Here is a 17,698-nt window from a genome sequence, read left to right on the forward strand (position 1 = left end):
TCACTTCTTCTTTTTAATTCTTCCACTTCACAAGACCACAACAACAACATGACACAGCAACAACAACAACAACAGGACACAGCAACAACAACAACAACAGGACACAGCAACGACAACAACAACAACAGGACACAGCAACAACAACAACAACAGGACACAGCAACGACAACAACAAAACAATAACAACATGACACAACAACATGGCACAGTAACAGCAACATGACACAGCAACAACAACAACACGACTCTGCTACAACAACAGCACAGCAACAACACCATGGAACAACTACAAGAAAAGACCACAACACAACTACAACACAACACAACACAGCTGCAAGACCACAAGAACATAACTACACAACACTGATACAACACCAACACGACCCAGCAACTACACAACACAGCGATAACGACCCAGCGACAACAACACGACACAGTGACAACACCAACATGACAGCAACTACACAACACAGAGATGACCCAGCAACAACAACACGACACAGTGACAACAACACAGCAACAACAGCAACACGACACGGTGACAACAACACAGCAACAACAGCAACACGACGCGGTGACAACCACACAACACAGCAATAACAAGGACATAGTGACAACAATGCAACAACATGACACAGTGACAACACCAACATGACAGCAACTACACAACACAGAGATGACCCAGCAACAACAACACGACACAGTGACAACAACACAGCAAGAACAGCAACACGACACGGTGACAACAACACAGCAACAACAGCAACACGACACGGTGACAACCACACAACACAGCAATAACACGTACATAGTGACAACAATGCAACAACATGACACAGCAACAACAACGACACAGTGACAACAACACAACACAATGACAACAACAACATGACACAGCGACAAGACAACACAAAACAACAACAACACAACTAAGTAACAACAATCATTCCTTTCCTTTGAAATCTGATGCTTCGCTGTTTCACCATCTGAGGATTATTATGGGGTTTTGTTTTATCTTTGTTGTGTGTCTTTGATCTGCTTTCTCTCTGTGACTTGTGTTGTGTGCCCAGGTTCTCTGTTTCTAACTGTTGTAGCTGTAGATGAGGACATCACACTTCTGTGTGTGTGTGTGTGTGTGTGTGTGTGTGTGTGTGTGTGTGTGTGTGTGTGTGTGTGTGTGTGTGTGTGTGTGTGTGTGTGTGTGTGTGTGTGTGTGTGTGTGTGAGTGAGTGAGTGTGTAAACATAAAATGAATGAAAGTCAATAAAAATATACTTTGAAGTCATATAAATCAGATTGTGCGTTTCGGAGAAACTCTGCATCCTGCCAGGATTTTCAAAGTAAAATATTATTTCTTTAGAGTAATCTGATTCATGAAGAGGGTGAAAGAAGCCCTGAAATATCTCTGTGCTATTCCAGTTTCACATGTGGGCATCACAGAAACTCACTGTGATAATCCATTTTGGCCCCATTAGCATTAGCCGCTAGCATACTGTCGTCTATTTGCGCCTGTTAGAGTTTGCGCTGCTGACTCACTTAGCTTGTTGTTGAGTTGGTGACATTATTATTAACAGGTTATGTGAGAGAAAATTTTAATCATTCAGGAGATTTGGACCTAATCAGATCAATTAAAAAAAAAAAAAAAGAATTTAAATGCAATATCAGCTGAATGGTTAAACAACTGTTCTGTGACTAATGTTTTATGTGTTTCTATTATTTGTAAAACATGAATTAGAATATTTAGGTTCATGAAAATCAGTAACTTGTTTTTCTTTATGTTTAATTTTCACAAAATTTGATGGTTCAGTAAGATTAAACGCCTCACAAAGTGGTTTTTTATTTTGAAGAAACTTCCTGTGTCCGGCTCGTGTGTTCCGTGAGCTTCACGCGGCTCGATGACGTCTCCGGGAGCTCCGGTATAAACACGGGTGGTCCCGGGGTCCTCCGTTATTGAGCCGCGTTCAAGGCCTCTCAGCGCGGAGCGAACCGCCCGCCGCTCCCCGGTCATCCGCACTCACTCCCGGACTCAGTCAGCCCGCCGCTCCCCGGTCATCCGCACTCATTCCCGGGCTCAGTCCTTCCGCCGCCGCCCGAAGTTTCCCGTCGGAGGAGCATCTTTTCCCGGGAGCTGCGCACATAACGGTCCGGAGTCGGGACCGAGAACTGCGACGGAACTCCCGGACACTCCTCCTCCGCCGCGGTCCGGTCCCGAAGCAGCCTGACCCGCGGTGTGTCTGTGGGAAGAAGCGTCATGGGGTTCCGGTGGAGCGTCTCCCGGCGCTCGGACTCGGCGAGGTAACCGGAGCCGGGGACGCACGGAGAACGGCGACCTGTTGCCGGTGTGCGGTGACGCAGAGAAGATGAACGGAGTCTCTCGTGTCCCGGCGCCGCCGCTGCTGCTGCTGCTGCTGCTGCTCAGCGGCAGTGCTGCCTTCACGGCATGCAGGTCCCTGAACGCACCGCCGGGGGGAGGACTCCTGGCTCCGGACCGGACCGACACACTGACCGCCGCCTCGGGGACAGGTAGGGGACCGGGCGCCGGTGTTACAGAAGAGCCCATAACCCTTTAGATTCAGGGACTCCAACAGAACCAGGACACCAAATGCGAAAGGTCACAGATCTGTCTGTAACACCTGAATCATTAACAGCCCATAAAGTCATCAAATATACACCCAGTTGCTTTTTATTCTTAATTAAGCAACTTTTAACAAAGAAAACAAACACAAAGTGCTCTTTAAAGCCAAGTTTTACAAATACAGTTCAACTTTTATTTGTTTTATTTAATCTCTTAACATGCATAACTCTTAAAAACAATGTTGTAGTTTTGAAAATGGAGATTTTTCCGTTCAGCTCACATCATTACACACTTTCTCTGAACCAATTCTGTCTCGCTGAGCTGGTTTCACCTGGAGCTGTAAGTGCAGGAGAATCATCTCAGTTCTGCTCCTCATACCTGAGGAACATCTGTGTAGCATCATGACCGAGTGTTGCATGCCTGTGGCCACAGGTGTGGACAGGAGGTGGCGCCCCCTGCTGGGCAGGACGACACCTTTCATCCTGGTGGACGGGAGGAGGCAGAGCCTGTCTGAAGCGCTGCAGGTGAGGGCGGAACGACACGCAGACACTTCCTGTCCCCATTCGATTAAAAAAAAGCAGAGTCCCACTGGTTGCCATGGTTACGTGACTGATGCCAGCGTCTTGCATGTCAGCTAAATATACTTGAGACCTGTTGGTGAGAGATTTTGAACATTTGAGATTAGTTTTGGACTAGTTGCAGTTTAGTCTCCATCATGTTTGATACTCTTTGCCGAGCAGAAACAGGTGAAGGAGCTCGGGAGGAGGTTGGATGGTAGATGGAGGAGGTTGGAGGTTGGATGCGTTGTTTGCTGATGTCACTGTGAAGAAGCATCTGAGGGATGTGCAGAACAAACCAGGTCTATGAAATTCCCCTTCAACTCCTGGAGTACAAGGACCTGAGGAGGAGGAGGAGGAGGAGGAGGCTGTTCGAGAGGAAGGAAGCTGGAGTGCTGAACGTTCACCAGGAGCTTCCTGAGGAACGGTTGGATCTGAGGGGCGGAGGAGGAAGAGGAGGACGGGGACAGGGAGGTGTTACTGGACCACCACTTCCTGTGCAGCTGACTGCAGCTCTGAGGTCATTTCCTGGAAGCCTCCACCCTCCTGGCAGCTCGACTCCACCCGGTCGGGAGGAAACGCTCCGGAGGAGAAAGTCTGAATGAAAGTCTGTCTGTGGAGAGAAGAGGAGGTCAGAACAGGAGAGCCCAGAACCCGTCAGAACTCTAGAACCACTGTGTCTAGAACTTCATTCATACCTGGGAAAAACCACTGGACAGACCAGCGAGTCAAACCAGTTCAACAACTGGGGAAAAACCTTTGAATTCACACTGAAATACCTGAGAAACAAAACCTAAACCAGGTCTGAAACCGCTTCTGAAACCTGGTCTGAAACCTGGTCTGAAACCAGATTGTAGCCGGGTCTGAAACCAGATTGTATCCGGGTCTGAAACCTGATCTGAAACCAGACTGTTACCGCTTCTGAAACCTGGTCTGAAACCAGATTGTAGCCGGGTCTGAAACCAGATTGTAACCTGGTCTGAAACCAGATTGTAACCGGGTCTGAATCCTGACCTAAATCTAGATTAGAAATCCGTCTAAATAGGTAGGAACTGGTCTCAACCTAGTCCAGGAATGAGAATAAAAACTAATCATGAGCATTGCCTTAATCCAGTTCAGAATCGTGTCTAAACCCACACTCTTTAGCTCGAATCCAGTCTAAAACCAGGTTCTGGACCGGGTTCTGGAGCTGGTTTTAAACCAGCTGAAGCCTTAGATAGTTAGAACCAGTAGAAATGGCCTCGTGTGTTCTTCATCTGGCTGATCGGAGTCGTCCTGGAGAAAGTTTGTCTTTTAATTTGAAACTTCCTGTTGCCTCTCAGACCGAACTGGACCGCCTCCCGGCAGGTTTCTGCTCAGCAGGCCGCGAGTTTGACTCCCCTTCTCAGTGTTTCCTCTGTGAACCCAAGATGACTCAGCGAACACACACACACACACACACACACACACACACACACACACACACACACACACACACACACACACACACACACCCATCCTGCTGAAGCACAGTGAGGGTGGGGAAAACAAACACGCCTCAGAGAGGAATTCTGCTGTTTCCAGAATGTTCCTGATTAAAGGATGATGACGACATCACACTTCAGTGTGTGTGTGTGTGTGTGTGTGTGTGTGTGTGTGTGTGTCTAAACATGTTACAATCTTATAAAAAAAAATAAAAAATCGACAGAAGCTAACAAGCTAAGCAGCTAGCCCCAGGTGGCTCCATGGTGTAATCCCGCTGTGTACCAGTAGGTGAAGCAGTGAGTCCGTCTGCCTGTTTCCTGCTTTAAATCCAGGAGAGAAGAACCAAAGCACCATGACTCGCTGCCGCCACCTGCTGGACAGTTACGTTCTGAACCTCTCAATAAAAAGTGCTCGCTCGCTGAAGTAAAGACGAGAGTTCCTTAGTTTGGTCTTTGCAGAACCTTTATGAGCGTTTCTGCCGGTGAAAGTGGAACTTCCTGCGCGACACGTGTTCCATCAACAGGAAACATGCCGTCATGGCGGCCAGTCGCCCGCACCACTTCCTGTCGAGCCGGTGGCGGACAGGAAGTGAGGCGCTCTCCATTCACATGCAGGAAGCCACCCTGATTGGGTGGCACGTGTCCCCAGCCCCGCCCACTTTCCGCAGGGAGGGAGAAGTTTCAATGAAGTTTTTTATTCATTAGTCCCCCGGGGGGCTGAAGGGGGCTGGGGGTCTTGCTCAGGGGTTGCCTGGAGGAATCTCACCATCTTCTCACTAACCACGGCACCACTGTGTGGCCAGCTTTCTGTTTCTCTGAAATCTACGATAGTTTTGTCGTATTCATATAGATTTTTTTATTTTAATTCCAAATTGAAGTAAAGATTGACCGACTTCCTGTTTGAGCTTTTCTGGCTGGAAGTTTTCAAACTTCAAACCTTCCTGGACGTTCTGTTCTCAGGACGGACACCCGGACCGGCTGCAAGGCGGGCTGGAGGTGGGGGGGCAGCTCTTCCTGCTGGACCTGGAGAAGAACCAGTGAGTCCCTTTAATAACACCCAGACTCCTGAACCAGAACCAGAACCAGACTGTATAAAGTGAACACAGACACAGTACTTTTACCAGAGCAAAGTATTCGAATACTCCTGGTAACCCGTGTTGTCCCTCCAGCGACCTGCTGCCCAAACCGCCCAATGTCTTCTACTATCTGCCCAACGGCACCGGAGTGTCTGTGAAGGCCGACGCTGTGGTGAGTCCCTGAATGCACCGCGATGCCTTCAGGCGCCGCTGGCTGTCCTGCCGTCACTTAATGTCTGTCTGTGACCTGCAGACTCACTGTTATTACCACGGCAACGTGCGAGGGTTCCCTCAGTCCAGGGTCGCTCTGAGCACCTGCTCTGGACTGCGGTAAGCCACACACACACACACACACACACACACACACACACACACACACACACACACACACACACACACACACACACACACACACACACACACACACACACACACACACCGTCGCTGCAGGTGACCCAGCACCGGCCGGATTAGCGGGTTTATTTATCGGCTCACGTGAAGCAAGCCGCTCAAGTTCAAAGGTCGAGCTCTCGGAGAACAACAAGTTCATTCAGAACAGGAAGTGATGTGCAAGAGCAACACATTACAGTTACTAGTTACTACTTTTTATTACTACATTTAATTCTATGTGGAGCTACAGTACGTCAAAGAATTCCCCTCTGGGATTAATGAAGTGATTGTGATTCTGATTTTCTCTCAGAGTAGTTTCAACAGTAGAGATTAGCTGTAAGAAAGATTTCCTCCCATTTCTTAAAGAGTAATCCAGTTACCTTCTCAGTGACTGCTACAGTAGCTGCTCTGTATAAGATGCTCTATGATCTGGACGTTAGAGGAGGAAGATGCTCTATAATCTGGTTGTCATGGTGATTTAAACTGTTTGCTGTTGCAGTGGCGTGGTTGCTCTTAACTCCACCTTGAGCTTCGAGCTGCAGCCTCAGGACCCCCAGCACCAGGGGGAGGAGGAAGGGGGAGGGGGGGAGAGTGGAGGAGGCGGCAGTGGAGGAGGAGGAGACGAAGAGAAGGTGCACCTGCTGTTCTCCACCAGCCCTCTGGAGGGCGACGGCGTGGCGGGCTGCGGGGTGTCGCACAGCCCCACCCCCCCGAGCCACAGAGTCACACATCGGGTGAGTTTGATTCGTTCACCTCAGCAGCACGGAGCTGTGGTGAACATGCTATCCGGTAACTAGTTACAGTTACAGTTCCTTTCTGTTTCCAGGTTCTGTCTTGCTCGCTGAGTTAGCATTAGCATTAGCATCATCTGAAGTTTCTTTTTTTTTTTTGGAATTTTCATCAAAGTTTGTTGGTCGTGGAAACTGATTTAAGTAACTGAAGGATTACATTTTGAAATTGTTAATGTGGCAAATGGCTTTTATTTTTATTTGCAGTTGCTTGTAAAGTAACTCCACAAGAAGTAACTATGAACAGTCACACTCACCTTCCTCTAACTTGTAACTTTTCCCGATGTGTGACTAGAAAAGTACTTTACTGAGAGTAATTGTTGGTTTTGTTGTGTTTCAGACGAAGAGAGACATTCTGTCTGAGACCAAATATATCGAGCTGGTGCTGGTGGTGGATCATCAGGAGGTGTGTGTGTGTGTGTGTGTGTGTGTGTGTGTGTGTGTGTGTGTGTGTGTGTGTGTGTGTGTGTGTGTGTGTGTGTGTGTGTGTGTGTTGGGAGTCGTTTGAACCTAATTATGTTGATTCTTTTTTTTCTGTGGCTTTTAATTAATTACAAATATTCCATTGAATTGTAATAATTTTAAGTCGATATTTATGTTAATGTTCGTAAAGTTAATTCAAATATTTTTATGTATTTTGCCACGATGTTCCTCGCTGGATTTGTAATCTCTGCGTTCGTTCTCAGTTCCTGAACTACCAGAAGAACAATAAGACCGTCATCTACCGCATGCTGGATGTGGCCAATCAGGTGGACTGGGTGAGGCTCCGCCCCCTTCCCCCCCGCTTCCCGTGACGTTCCCGTGTTCCTTACGTTCCGTGTGTTCCAGTTCTACCGGCCGCTGAACGTCCGCGTGGCGCTGACCGGCCTGGAGATCTGGAGCGACCGCGACAAAATCCGCGTGGAGAAGAGTCCGACTGACACGCTCAACAACTTCCTGTCCTGGAGGACCCGAGAGCTGCTGCCCCGCCTCCGCCACGACAACGCCCAGCTCGTCATGTGAGGACTGCCACACCTAAACTACACCTCCACTACACCTCCCAACTGCACCATAATTACACCTTGACTACGCCTCAACTTCACTTCAACTACACCTTGACTACACCTCCAACTGCACTATAATTACACCTTGGCTACACCACAACTACACCTTAACTACACCTTATTAACACCTTAAGTACGCCCTAATTACACCACAACTACACCTCAAAGAGATAATGACAAGGGATAACAGAGTGTGTGTGTGTGTGTGTGTGTGTGTGTGTGTGTGTGTGTGTGTGTGTGTGTGTGTGTGTGTGTGTGTGTGTGTCCGTCCTCCACAGGGGGGAGTCTTTTGATGGGACCACAGTAGGCATGGCCTCTCAGTCCTCCATGTGTTCCAGAGATCGGTCAGGCGGAGTCAACGTGGTGAGCTGAGCTTTTGTTTTAAAAACAATGTGTGTGTGTTTTTTAATAACAACCTGTAAATGTCTCAGTTCTACTGTAACAGAAATGGCGGTGTTCCTCGGGGTTTTCTTTGCCCTCGGTGCAGACTATCAGGTGTACTGTAGCAGAGCTCAGTCATCTCCAACGCAACATCTCAGTCCTCCAGTGAGCCTGCAAGTCCACATGGATGGCAAAGGAAACCCAGAGTTTCACAAACAAAACACTCACAGATAAAGATACAGCCAGGTATCCTCAGGTGTTTTTTTTACCCCTCAGCGTGGACTGACAGGCTTACTCTTGGCACATGTCAGGACCTGAAATGAGCCTGCCAGTCAGGACTGAGGACGGAATCAGGTATAGACTTCCTCCCTGTCTCGTAGGACCACCTGGTGAGCATTCTGGGCGTGGCCTCTACCGTTGCTCATGAGCTGGGCCACAACCTGGGGATGAGCCACGACACGGCGGAGCGCCGCTGCTCTTGTCAGAACGAGGCGCGGCTTGGCGGCTGCATCATGGAGCCCTCCACCGGGTCGGTACCGAAGAGCCTGGGAACTCAGGTGACCTGTGAAGTCGTTCACCTGCTGACTCGTGCGCTCTGCCCGCAGGTTCATGCCGGGGCAGCTGTTCAGCAGCTGCAGCGCCGCAGACCTGTCGCTCAGCCTGCTGCACGGCGGCGGCATGTGTCTGTTCAACGTGCCGCAGCCGGAGCATCTGCTGGGAGGACCACGCTGCGGGAACCTTTACGTGGAGAAAGGAGAGGAGTGTGACTGTGGCCTGCTGGAGGTACTCACCTGTTTACCTGTTCACCTGTTCACCTGTTCAACTGTTTAACTGTACATCCGCCTATTTCTGTTTACCTGTTTGCTCACTTTTTCCCGTGTGTTCACCTGTTTATGTATAAATATAAATATCTTCTCACCTGTGCTCACCTGTGCACCTGTCTGATTGGTCAGGAGTGTGAAGACCCCTGCTGTAATGCCTCCACCTGTCAGCTGGTACCTGGAGCTCAGTGCTCGTCTGACGGCATCTGCTGCCAGGACTGTCAGGTGAGCCCGAGGCTAACGCTAACGCTAACTGCTGTCATACTTTAGTTTGTAGATTTTATATACTTTTGACTCCTCGGAGCTCAGATTTGTCGTAAACTTGATGATCTGCACATGTTCTGAGATGAAACTTTAGAAAGGCTCCATGATGTCTGTGTGGAACCGTCTGAATGATGAGTCTTTTTTTTTTTTTTTTTTTTTTTAACATGAAAAACTAAATTTTCGAAACCCGCCTCCTGAGTTGGAAATGCTGACGATCAGTGCTAATGGCTCCCCCTCCCTCCTCAGTTACGAACGGCGGGCTCGGTGTGTCGCGAGCCGCTTGGAGAGTGCGACCTCCCAGAGTTCTGCACAGGCTCCTCCCCCTACTGCCCCCCCAACGTCTTCCTACAGAACGGAGAACCCTGCGAGGACAGTGCCTCCTACTGTTACGGAGGAGTCTGCGCAAGCATGCACACCCAGTGCCAGAGCCTGTGGGGCCCCAGTAAGGAACCCGTTCAGAACCAGTTTACACTCATTGAAACCAATTTAGAACCCGTTCAGAACCAGTTTACACTCTTTGAAACCAGTTTAGAACCCGTTCAGAACCGGTTTGCACTCGTTGAAACCAATTTAGAACCTGATTAGAACCAATTTATACAATTTGAAACTAGTTTAGAACCCATTTAGAACCGATTTATACGAGTTGAAACCAATTTAGAACCTGATTAGAACCAATTGATACAAGTTGAAACCAGTTTATAGTTGTTTATACCAGTTGAAACTAGTTTAGAACAGGTTTATATTATTTGAAGCTAGTTCAGACCGATTTAAACTAGTTTAGAACCAGTTTATACTAGTTGAAACTAGTTTAGAACCCATTTAGAACCAATTTATACTAGTTGAAAGCAGGTTATAGTTGTTTATACTCGTTGAAACTAGTTTAGAACAGGTTTATATTATTTGAAGCTAGTTCAGACCGATTTATTCTAGTTGAAACCAGTTTATGGTTGTTTATACTAGTTAAAACTAGTTTAGAACCAGTTTCGTGCTGCAGATCTTCTGAGGTGCTCAGATAACTGATCTCCACTCGTCCTTTAGCCGTTGTCTTTATTTTCCTGAGTTTAAACTCGTAAACTATGATCTTAACCAGTTTAAACTGACCCACTCTGATAAAAACCAAACACACTGATTCCTGCTGCTGATTTCAGTTTAAACTAGTTTAAACTCACTGCTGCCACCCAGTGCACAAACATGTCATTACATGACTCTTACACACTTTAACCGGTGAGATATAGAAAGTGTTGTTTAATCTGGGTATAGACTGGGTTTATTCTTGGTTTAATCCAGGTTATATTTGTCTGCAGACGCCACCGCAGCTCCACCCGTCTGCTTCTCCTCAGTGAACAAACAAGGAAACAAATATGGAAACTGTGGACAGCTGAGCAACGGAACATACATACCCTGTGGAACCCTGTGAGCACACACACACACACACACACACACACACACACACGATGCGATGAGCTGTGTTGTACATGTCTGTTTCACTCTGGACGTGTGTGTGTGTTTTAGTGACGTGCACTGTGGCAGGATCCAGTGTCAGGGGGGTTGGGAGCGCCCCCTGCTGGGCACCAATGCAGAGATCCTCACCACCACTGTGCGCTGGAACCACAGTGACCTGGTCTGCAGAGGGACTTTTTTCCACCTCGGAGACGACGTGTCCGACCCGGCCACCGTGGTCCAGGGCGCGGCCTGCGGGCCCGGCAAGGTCAGACAGGGACGCCACGGACCTGGGGGGGGTGTAGGATAGGAGGGGCCACAAAGTGGGAGGAGTCACGGGGTGGGACCAGCAGGAGGTGCAGGGAGAAGCTCCTGTAATACCACATGAGTTGCCTGTTTTGTCAGAACGTCTTCCCTCCCTCTGTCCCTGCAGGCGTGTTTGAACCAGAAGTGTCAGGACGTGTCGGTGTTCGGTGTGGACGAATGTCGCGGGAACTGTCACGGTCACGGGGTGAGAGACGCACAGCGTCACTTTAACAAGGTCAGACAGGAAGTCAAACATCAAATCGTCCAGAAAGAAAACCTTCAAACCCAACCTGTGAGAATGAAGCAGCTGTTAGAAAAGAAGCACTTTTATTAAATGTAAATTTCCTGCAGCTGGTTTTGAATGTCGAGGAAGTCGGGCTGGATCACTGAAAACAACTTCCTGAAAACACTCAGTCCCAAGTAGACGACAGAAGCACTGCTTGTCGTACACACCACAGTCATAGTAAATATTCTGCCTCGCTCTCCCTCAGGTGTGTAACAGTAATAAGAACTGTCACTGTGAGTTGGGCTGGGCTCCTCCTGACTGCAGGTTCTCGGGTCACGGAGGGAGTGTGGACAGCGGACCGGCCCGAGCAGCTCACGGTACGTGGCAGAGCAAACCACTGCAGCACAGCGGAGGAAACCCGGTCCGAGTCCTGTTAACCTGCTCCACTCTTCCTCCTCCTCCTCCTCCTCCTCAGAGTCGGATCCAGTGCGCGTCGCCCTGCTGGTCATCTTCCTCTTCATCGTTCCCGTGGTGCTCCTCTTCCTCGCGCTGCGTTTCCCTCGTTTCAGGAAAACTCTGTTCTGCCTCGGGCCGAACAGCCCGTTTCACAAAGCTCGCCAACACAACCGGTGTGTGTGTGTGTGTGTGTGTGTGTGTGTGTGTGTGTGTGTGTGTGTGTGTGTGTGTGTGTGTGTGTGTGTGTGTGTGTGTGTGTGTGTGATAAGCTGCAATAAGTTAAAATACATTAAATAAGATTGGCTTGTGTCTTTTTACCCACAATGCAGTGTGGCTGACTGTGAGGTGTGGGGCGTTCAGTTTGGCCCCGCCCACCTCTGCAGGTACCTGCTCCCCTGTGGTGTGAAGTCCCAGCGGAGCTGCAGTGGGTCAGGACAGAGGGGATTGTGGGTAATGGCGGGTGAGGACAGAGGGGATTGTGGGTAATGGCGGGTGAGGACAGAGTGGATTGTGGGTAATGGCGTCCTCCTGCTGCAGCTCCGAGTGGGACCACGTGGACACGAGACGTCCCGTCTTCCTGTTTTTGTCTGGTTTCTGACCCGATGACTTCCTGCTGCAGGACACCTGCGACGGAGCGGGTGGACGGCCGGAACGGTGAGCAGGTCCGACCCCTCCGATACCACCTGAACCCGAATCCTGACCTCCCTGTGACCCCGCCACTCAAAGAGGTAACCACGGCAACCTGAGCAGGAGGAGAAACTACAACTGGTTAACAGCGAGAGCCCGTTAACTGCTACAGCTCATTAAGAACTCGTTAAGAACTGGTTAAGAACTCCAGCTCGTTAAGAACTCCAGCTCGTTAACCCAGAACCTCAGAGAAACATTTTGGTTTCTTTTGTTTCTATTTGTAAAGATCAAATTTTACATTATTAAATGTAACGGAAACAGGAAACTAACTGGAGGAGACGTTGGCCAGCAGCTTTCCTTCACCACTCACCTTTGACCTCCATCTCTGCTGCGCATGTCTCAGCTCTTTTCTCTCCAATCAGGTTCATGACAGACCTGCTCCTCCCACTAAGCCACTCCCCCCAGACCCCGCCCTAAAACCTCCGCCACAGGTAACCTCACCTGAGCTCTGCACGCAAGCTAAGTCCTGTGCTAACCTCTGCTAGCTTCTGTGCTAACATCTGCTAGCTACTGTGTTAGCATCTGTGCTAGACTGTGTGCTAACACAAGTCCACTTCCACAGTTACACACACAGGGTCGTTTCTAGACCCCCTGGGGGCCCGAGGCAAGAAGGACTATGGGGCCTCCCGGCCCCAGAATGATGATGAATAAAGTCCAGCACGACAGATCAGTAAAGAAATACGTAATTAAATAATTAACATATAAAATAAATAACATAACTATCTAAACTGAATGCAAACTTTACACACAATATATAAATACCTGAAAAACAAACAGAACTGAAACGTGCAAAATTAAAATATGAAAAAAACACCAAAAACAACACAAATACTCTACATTTGAGATATGTATGGAATACTTAATGAACATTCATTTGCAGTAACAGCTTTAACGCTTCATGTTAACAGTTAGGTAACATTTAGGCTCTAGCAGAAGATTTATAGATATATTACTATATTACTATATTATTGTTCAATTCTAAATACAAATTAGCCACAATCTAGACTAAACTGACCGCAGCATTGATGCTTGTATTAGTTTTAGCATTTGATAACAAATACTTTATTCTGGGAGAAAATATCATTGGCAGCAAAGGACTAAGTTATTGTGTGGTTATGAATGTATGAACACAAGACTTATGACAAACTGTGCAAGCAATGCTGGACTACTTCTTAAATAAAACTGTTGGAATTGGTGTAAAGTAAGAATAAATATGTGTTTGTCATACCAAAGAAGTGTGTTGTTAACCACACTGTCGAATTTAAATGACGAATATATACATAAATACACACTTTATATATGTGTTTAGAAGAAAATGGCTGAATTCACTTTACACGGATTTAAATGTGCTGTTAACTTTTCTGCTGCTTGATGAATGACTGGGAGTTTGGGACTGACTGGGACTGACTGGGACTGACTGGGACTGACTGGGACTAACTGGGACTGACTGGGACTGACTGGGACTGACTGGGACTGACTGGGACTGACTGGGACTTCAATTTTTTAAAAATGTAACACACACCACTCACACATTCTCACTTGCCACTATCAGGTTTTTTCTTTTCTTTTCATGTGCCCTGAGGAGGTATATGTCTGCTTCATTTTTTTCGGTGTGTTTGACAACAAGGACTCCACGTTGATGCAGGGTCATAGTGGGGCCCCATTAGGGAGGTTCCCAATGTGTCATTGTAAGGTGTCCAGGGGGTTTTAAGTTGTGTCGCTGATATCTTCCGTCTGTCGGGGCCCCCTACTAGCAACAAGCCAGTGACTACTCGGAAAGGGCCCCGTGCGGGGGATTTTCGATGCGCTGTCGCAGTTACATTATTTTGTCATTGAAATTGACTAATGTCAGCCGTCCCTCTGGGCCCTCTTGAGCTCGGGGCCCTAGGCAATTGCATGTGTTGCCTACCCCGTTGCGGCGCCTCTGTACACACACACACACACACACACACACATCTGTAACCAACAACAGAAACGTGCTGAACATAATAACAAACTTCGTATCAGAAACACCTGTTAGCATTATGTTATCTTAGCATGAATCAGTGCTTTTTCTTTTCCTCAAATAATTTTAATTAATTCTTTAACGTTTGACTTTCGTCTGTGACTCTCAATGAGTTTGACCTTCCTCAGCGCGTTTTTTTTTTTTTTTACCGTCTTTGTAGTGAAAAACGTTGATGTCAGAAGGTTTTGCAGGATTTCCCAGCATGCCGAGCTGTGCTAACACTGACTTCTTCTGACTTTTATCTCTGCTGCCGCCTCAGCCGGTCAAAGAGCGCCCAGCTCCGCCCACCAAGCCTCTGCCCCCCGACCCCCCCTCCACCCCCTGCTCTGACAAGGTACACTCACCTGTAGCCCCCGCTCTCCCCCAACTATGCTCACCTGTTTGAACTCCATCTGTACCTCCATAAAAACTCTTAAACATTTACTTCCTGGTTTGCTGAGATTTTCAAAATTAAACACACCTGTGAGTTCTAATCTGCTGCTGAAGCTTTACTCTTCCTCTTCTTCCTCTCCTCATCCTCACTAACCCTTCCAGCTTCTGGTGAATCGACCAGCTCCGCCAAACAAGCCCCTCCCCCCAAACCCCGTCGCACCTGCACAGGTACGACTCCGCATGCTGCTAGCTGCTAGCTCTTAGCATGTAGTAATCAGTTATCCCTGAGGTGGGGGTGAGTTTTGACGATCTGGTGATCCGGTTCCTGTGATTGCTGATGATGATGATGATTGAGCAGTAAGACATGAAGTCACTTCCTGTTCTGAGTTCTGTTAGCATGCTAACCAGCTAGCCCGTCCGGTTCCGTCCTGTGGTTGTCCTGAGAGAACATTTAATTTTTCTCTCCACAGGTTTCTCTTCCACTCAAACCTGTGGTTCCCCGAAAGCCCCGCCCCCTGGTCCCGCCCCCTGAGCCAGGCCCCGCCTCCAGCACCAAACTGCCACATGGTGCCGTGGCCCCGGTCGCCGGCCCTAACAGGTACTACGGTCACTGTGGGTTGTTTCCTGGTTGTTTGGTCTCCATGGCAACCTGACTGCACACCTGCAGGTTGTTTTGTCTCCATGGCGATCTGCATAAGAAACTTATTAAGATATTTTTTGCCGTTTACTTTATTCTAATGGGAATAAAAATACAGTGTCTGCTTTACAAATGCTTCACAGATAATTTGAAGTACAAACTGTTTGCCATTTCTATCAATGAAAGAAAATCAGGTTGAAAACCCAGAAACAACCGGCTGGTTGGTTGAGATGGTTTCATGGGTTAGCAGGAAGTAAAAGGGTTAATCAGACATGTTGGTGACGACGTGTCTTTGTCTTTCTCTCTGTGCGGACAGACGTCCTCCTCTTCCTCCGATTCGTCCGTCGCTGCCTCACAGAGTCGACTCTTCTCCTTCACTCTGACTGAATGTTACAGTCCAAGAAAAAGACATGATGGAGACATGATGAGGACAATATGAGAACTGTTTTGGTCTTGGACTCGGACGTTGTGATGTCGGATTGTGTCTGAACGCCTCGCCCTAGTGCCTTGCTCAGCCGCCCCCCTCCTGTGCCTTCCCTCAGATGGGGGTCGAACCGCTGACCCTCACCAGGACTAATGGGTGAAGCGGTGTTCAGACTGTGGTGCGGGGCCTCTGCAGGGCCACCGGAAAATACTGACTTTTGATTAGTTCTAAAATGTTGAAGAACTTTGAGGGTTTTTTTCAGCATCTGAAAAACAAACTGGACCTTCGACCAGAAGGAGCGTCCACCAGGAGAAGCGTCCACCAGGAGGAGCGTCCACCAGGAGGAGCGTCCACCAGGAGGAGCGTCCACCAGGAGGAGCTTCCACCAGGAGAAGCGTCCACCAGGAGGAGCTTCCACCAGGAGGAGATTCCACCAGGAGGAGCGTCCACCAGGAGGAGATTCCACCAGGAGGAGCTTCCACCAGGAGGAGCGTCCACCAGGAGTTAGATTCCACCAGGAGGCGCGTCCACCAGGAGGAGCTTCCACCAGGAGGAGATTCCACCAGGAGGAGCTTCCACCAGGAGGAGCTTCCACCAGGAGGAGATTCCACCAGGAGGAGCGTCCACCAGGAGGAGCGTCCACCAGGAGGAGCTCTTCACGTCCAGGACGAAGGTTTTCTTCATCCTGGACGAAGCTCCACCAGAGGTTTTCTGAGAACTGTGAACATCCTCTGTGGAGGAGCTGAAACTGAAGGAGACGTGAAGTCGGGTCGTTTGGAAACTCTCCCTCCTTCATGTTTGATTTCCTTCATTTTCAAAAAACCACAAACAAGAAATGACACAAAAACCAGTTCAATTCCAATACAAAACCATAAAATCATTGTTTCACTGAAAGAGCATCTTGTTGTTTTTACAAAATAAAAGCTGTAATTCTTTTTTGTTTTCGAATAAAGTTCTTTTTTTAATTTTTTTATCTTCATTCCACTTATAATTTTCTAATCGGGAGTTCGTTTGGTCAAAAGCTGAGATGGTGACAGAGGATCCAGATTATAGAGCGTCTTCCTCTTCAAACATCCAGATTATAGAGTATCTTCCTCATCTAACGTCAGATTTTAGAGCATCTTCCTCTTAACATCCAGATTATAGATGATCCAGGTCCTCTAACATCAGGTTATAGAGCATCTTCCTCCTCTAACATTGGATAATAGGGCATCTTCCTCCTCTAACATCAGATTATAGAGCATCTTCCTCTAATTTACCCACACAGCGCTAACACCTCAGCTAATGCTAATGCTTTAAGAACAGCTGTGCACCATTAACACAGCAACTTTAACAAGTAACTTCACCAAGTTACTAGTTACCTTTCTGTAGCAGTAACTACCTAAGCTTCTTTATTATTTCTCTATTTGCTTGCTTTTTTCTTACAGTAACTGGAAAAGTAACTTTTTTAAGTGTCTGGTAATTAAGTAAGTTTCACATCGTTGGTTAAAACTCTTCTGAGTGTTTTTCTTTGCAGAACAAACTGAGATGAACTTTTAAGCTGCTTATAATTTAAAGAAGAACTGTAGAGTAACTTTACAGAGTATAGTGGGTTTGATGAAAATCGTACTCCATTACTCTTTGAATGAGTTCTAAGTAACTGTAAAGCATCGGTTATTCTGTAGAAAGTTCAGCTTGTGTGAAGGGAAGGTTTCCTTCCTCTTCTTCCTCTGAGCTTCTCGTTCTTACGTCGTCCGATTTCCTGAAGTCAGAAAACAATTTGAGTTATTTAACTCCTCCTCCTCTTCC

General features: G+C 47.8%; 1 protein-coding gene across 2 annotated transcripts; it reads left to right on the forward strand.

The window, feature by feature from the left end:
• Positions 1–1,945: 1,945 nt before the first annotated feature.
• Positions 1,946–16,878, forward strand: adam15 (ADAM metallopeptidase domain 15). Of its 2 annotated transcripts, XM_080470915.1 has the most exons (23): positions 2,225–2,522; positions 3,007–3,098; positions 5,555–5,631; positions 5,764–5,842; positions 5,924–6,000; positions 6,560–6,794; positions 7,189–7,254; positions 7,535–7,606; positions 7,677–7,846; positions 8,170–8,254; positions 8,653–8,801; positions 8,878–9,055; positions 9,226–9,318; positions 9,604–9,799; positions 10,662–10,770; positions 10,870–11,065; positions 11,231–11,308; positions 11,595–11,706; positions 11,805–11,958; positions 12,405–12,513; positions 12,835–12,903; positions 15,320–15,447; positions 15,803–16,873. In XM_080470915.1, exons 1-23 carry the CDS (start codon positions 2,360–2,362, stop codon positions 15,867–15,869), a joined length of 2,754 nt encoding a protein of 917 aa, XP_080327041.1. In that variant the 5' UTR covers positions 2,225–2,359; the 3' UTR covers positions 15,870–16,873. The 2 variants fall into 2 exon arrangements, with proteins under 2 accessions (XP_080327042.1, XP_080327041.1); XM_080470916.1 differs by lacking the exon at positions 12,835–12,903 and having other exon boundaries at positions 1,946–2,522; positions 15,803–16,878.
• The last annotated feature ends 820 nt before the right edge of the window (positions 16,879–17,698 follow it).

The sequence above is a fragment of the Lipophrys pholis genome, assembly GCF_963383615.2.
Source record: "Lipophrys pholis genome assembly, chromosome: 9".
NCBI classification, from domain to species: Eukaryota; Metazoa; Chordata; class Actinopteri; order Blenniiformes; family Blenniidae; genus Lipophrys; species Lipophrys pholis.

What these genes read in the sequence shown, in the direction of transcription:
- adam15 (XM_080470915.1), top strand. Translation starts at nt 2,360, where the DNA reads ATGAACGGAGTCTCTCGTGTCCCGGCGCCGCCGCTGCTGCTGCTGCTG. An exon ending in GACCGCCGCCTCGGGGACAG is followed by an intron (nt 2,523 to 3,006) that starts GTAGGGGACCGG and finishes CTGTGGCCACAG; the next exon opens with GTGTGGACAGGAGGTGGCGC. An exon ending in GACAACGCCCAGCTCGTCAT is followed by an intron (nt 7,847 to 8,169) that starts GTGAGGACTGCC and finishes CGTCCTCCACAG; the next exon opens with GGGGGAGTCTTTTGATGGGA.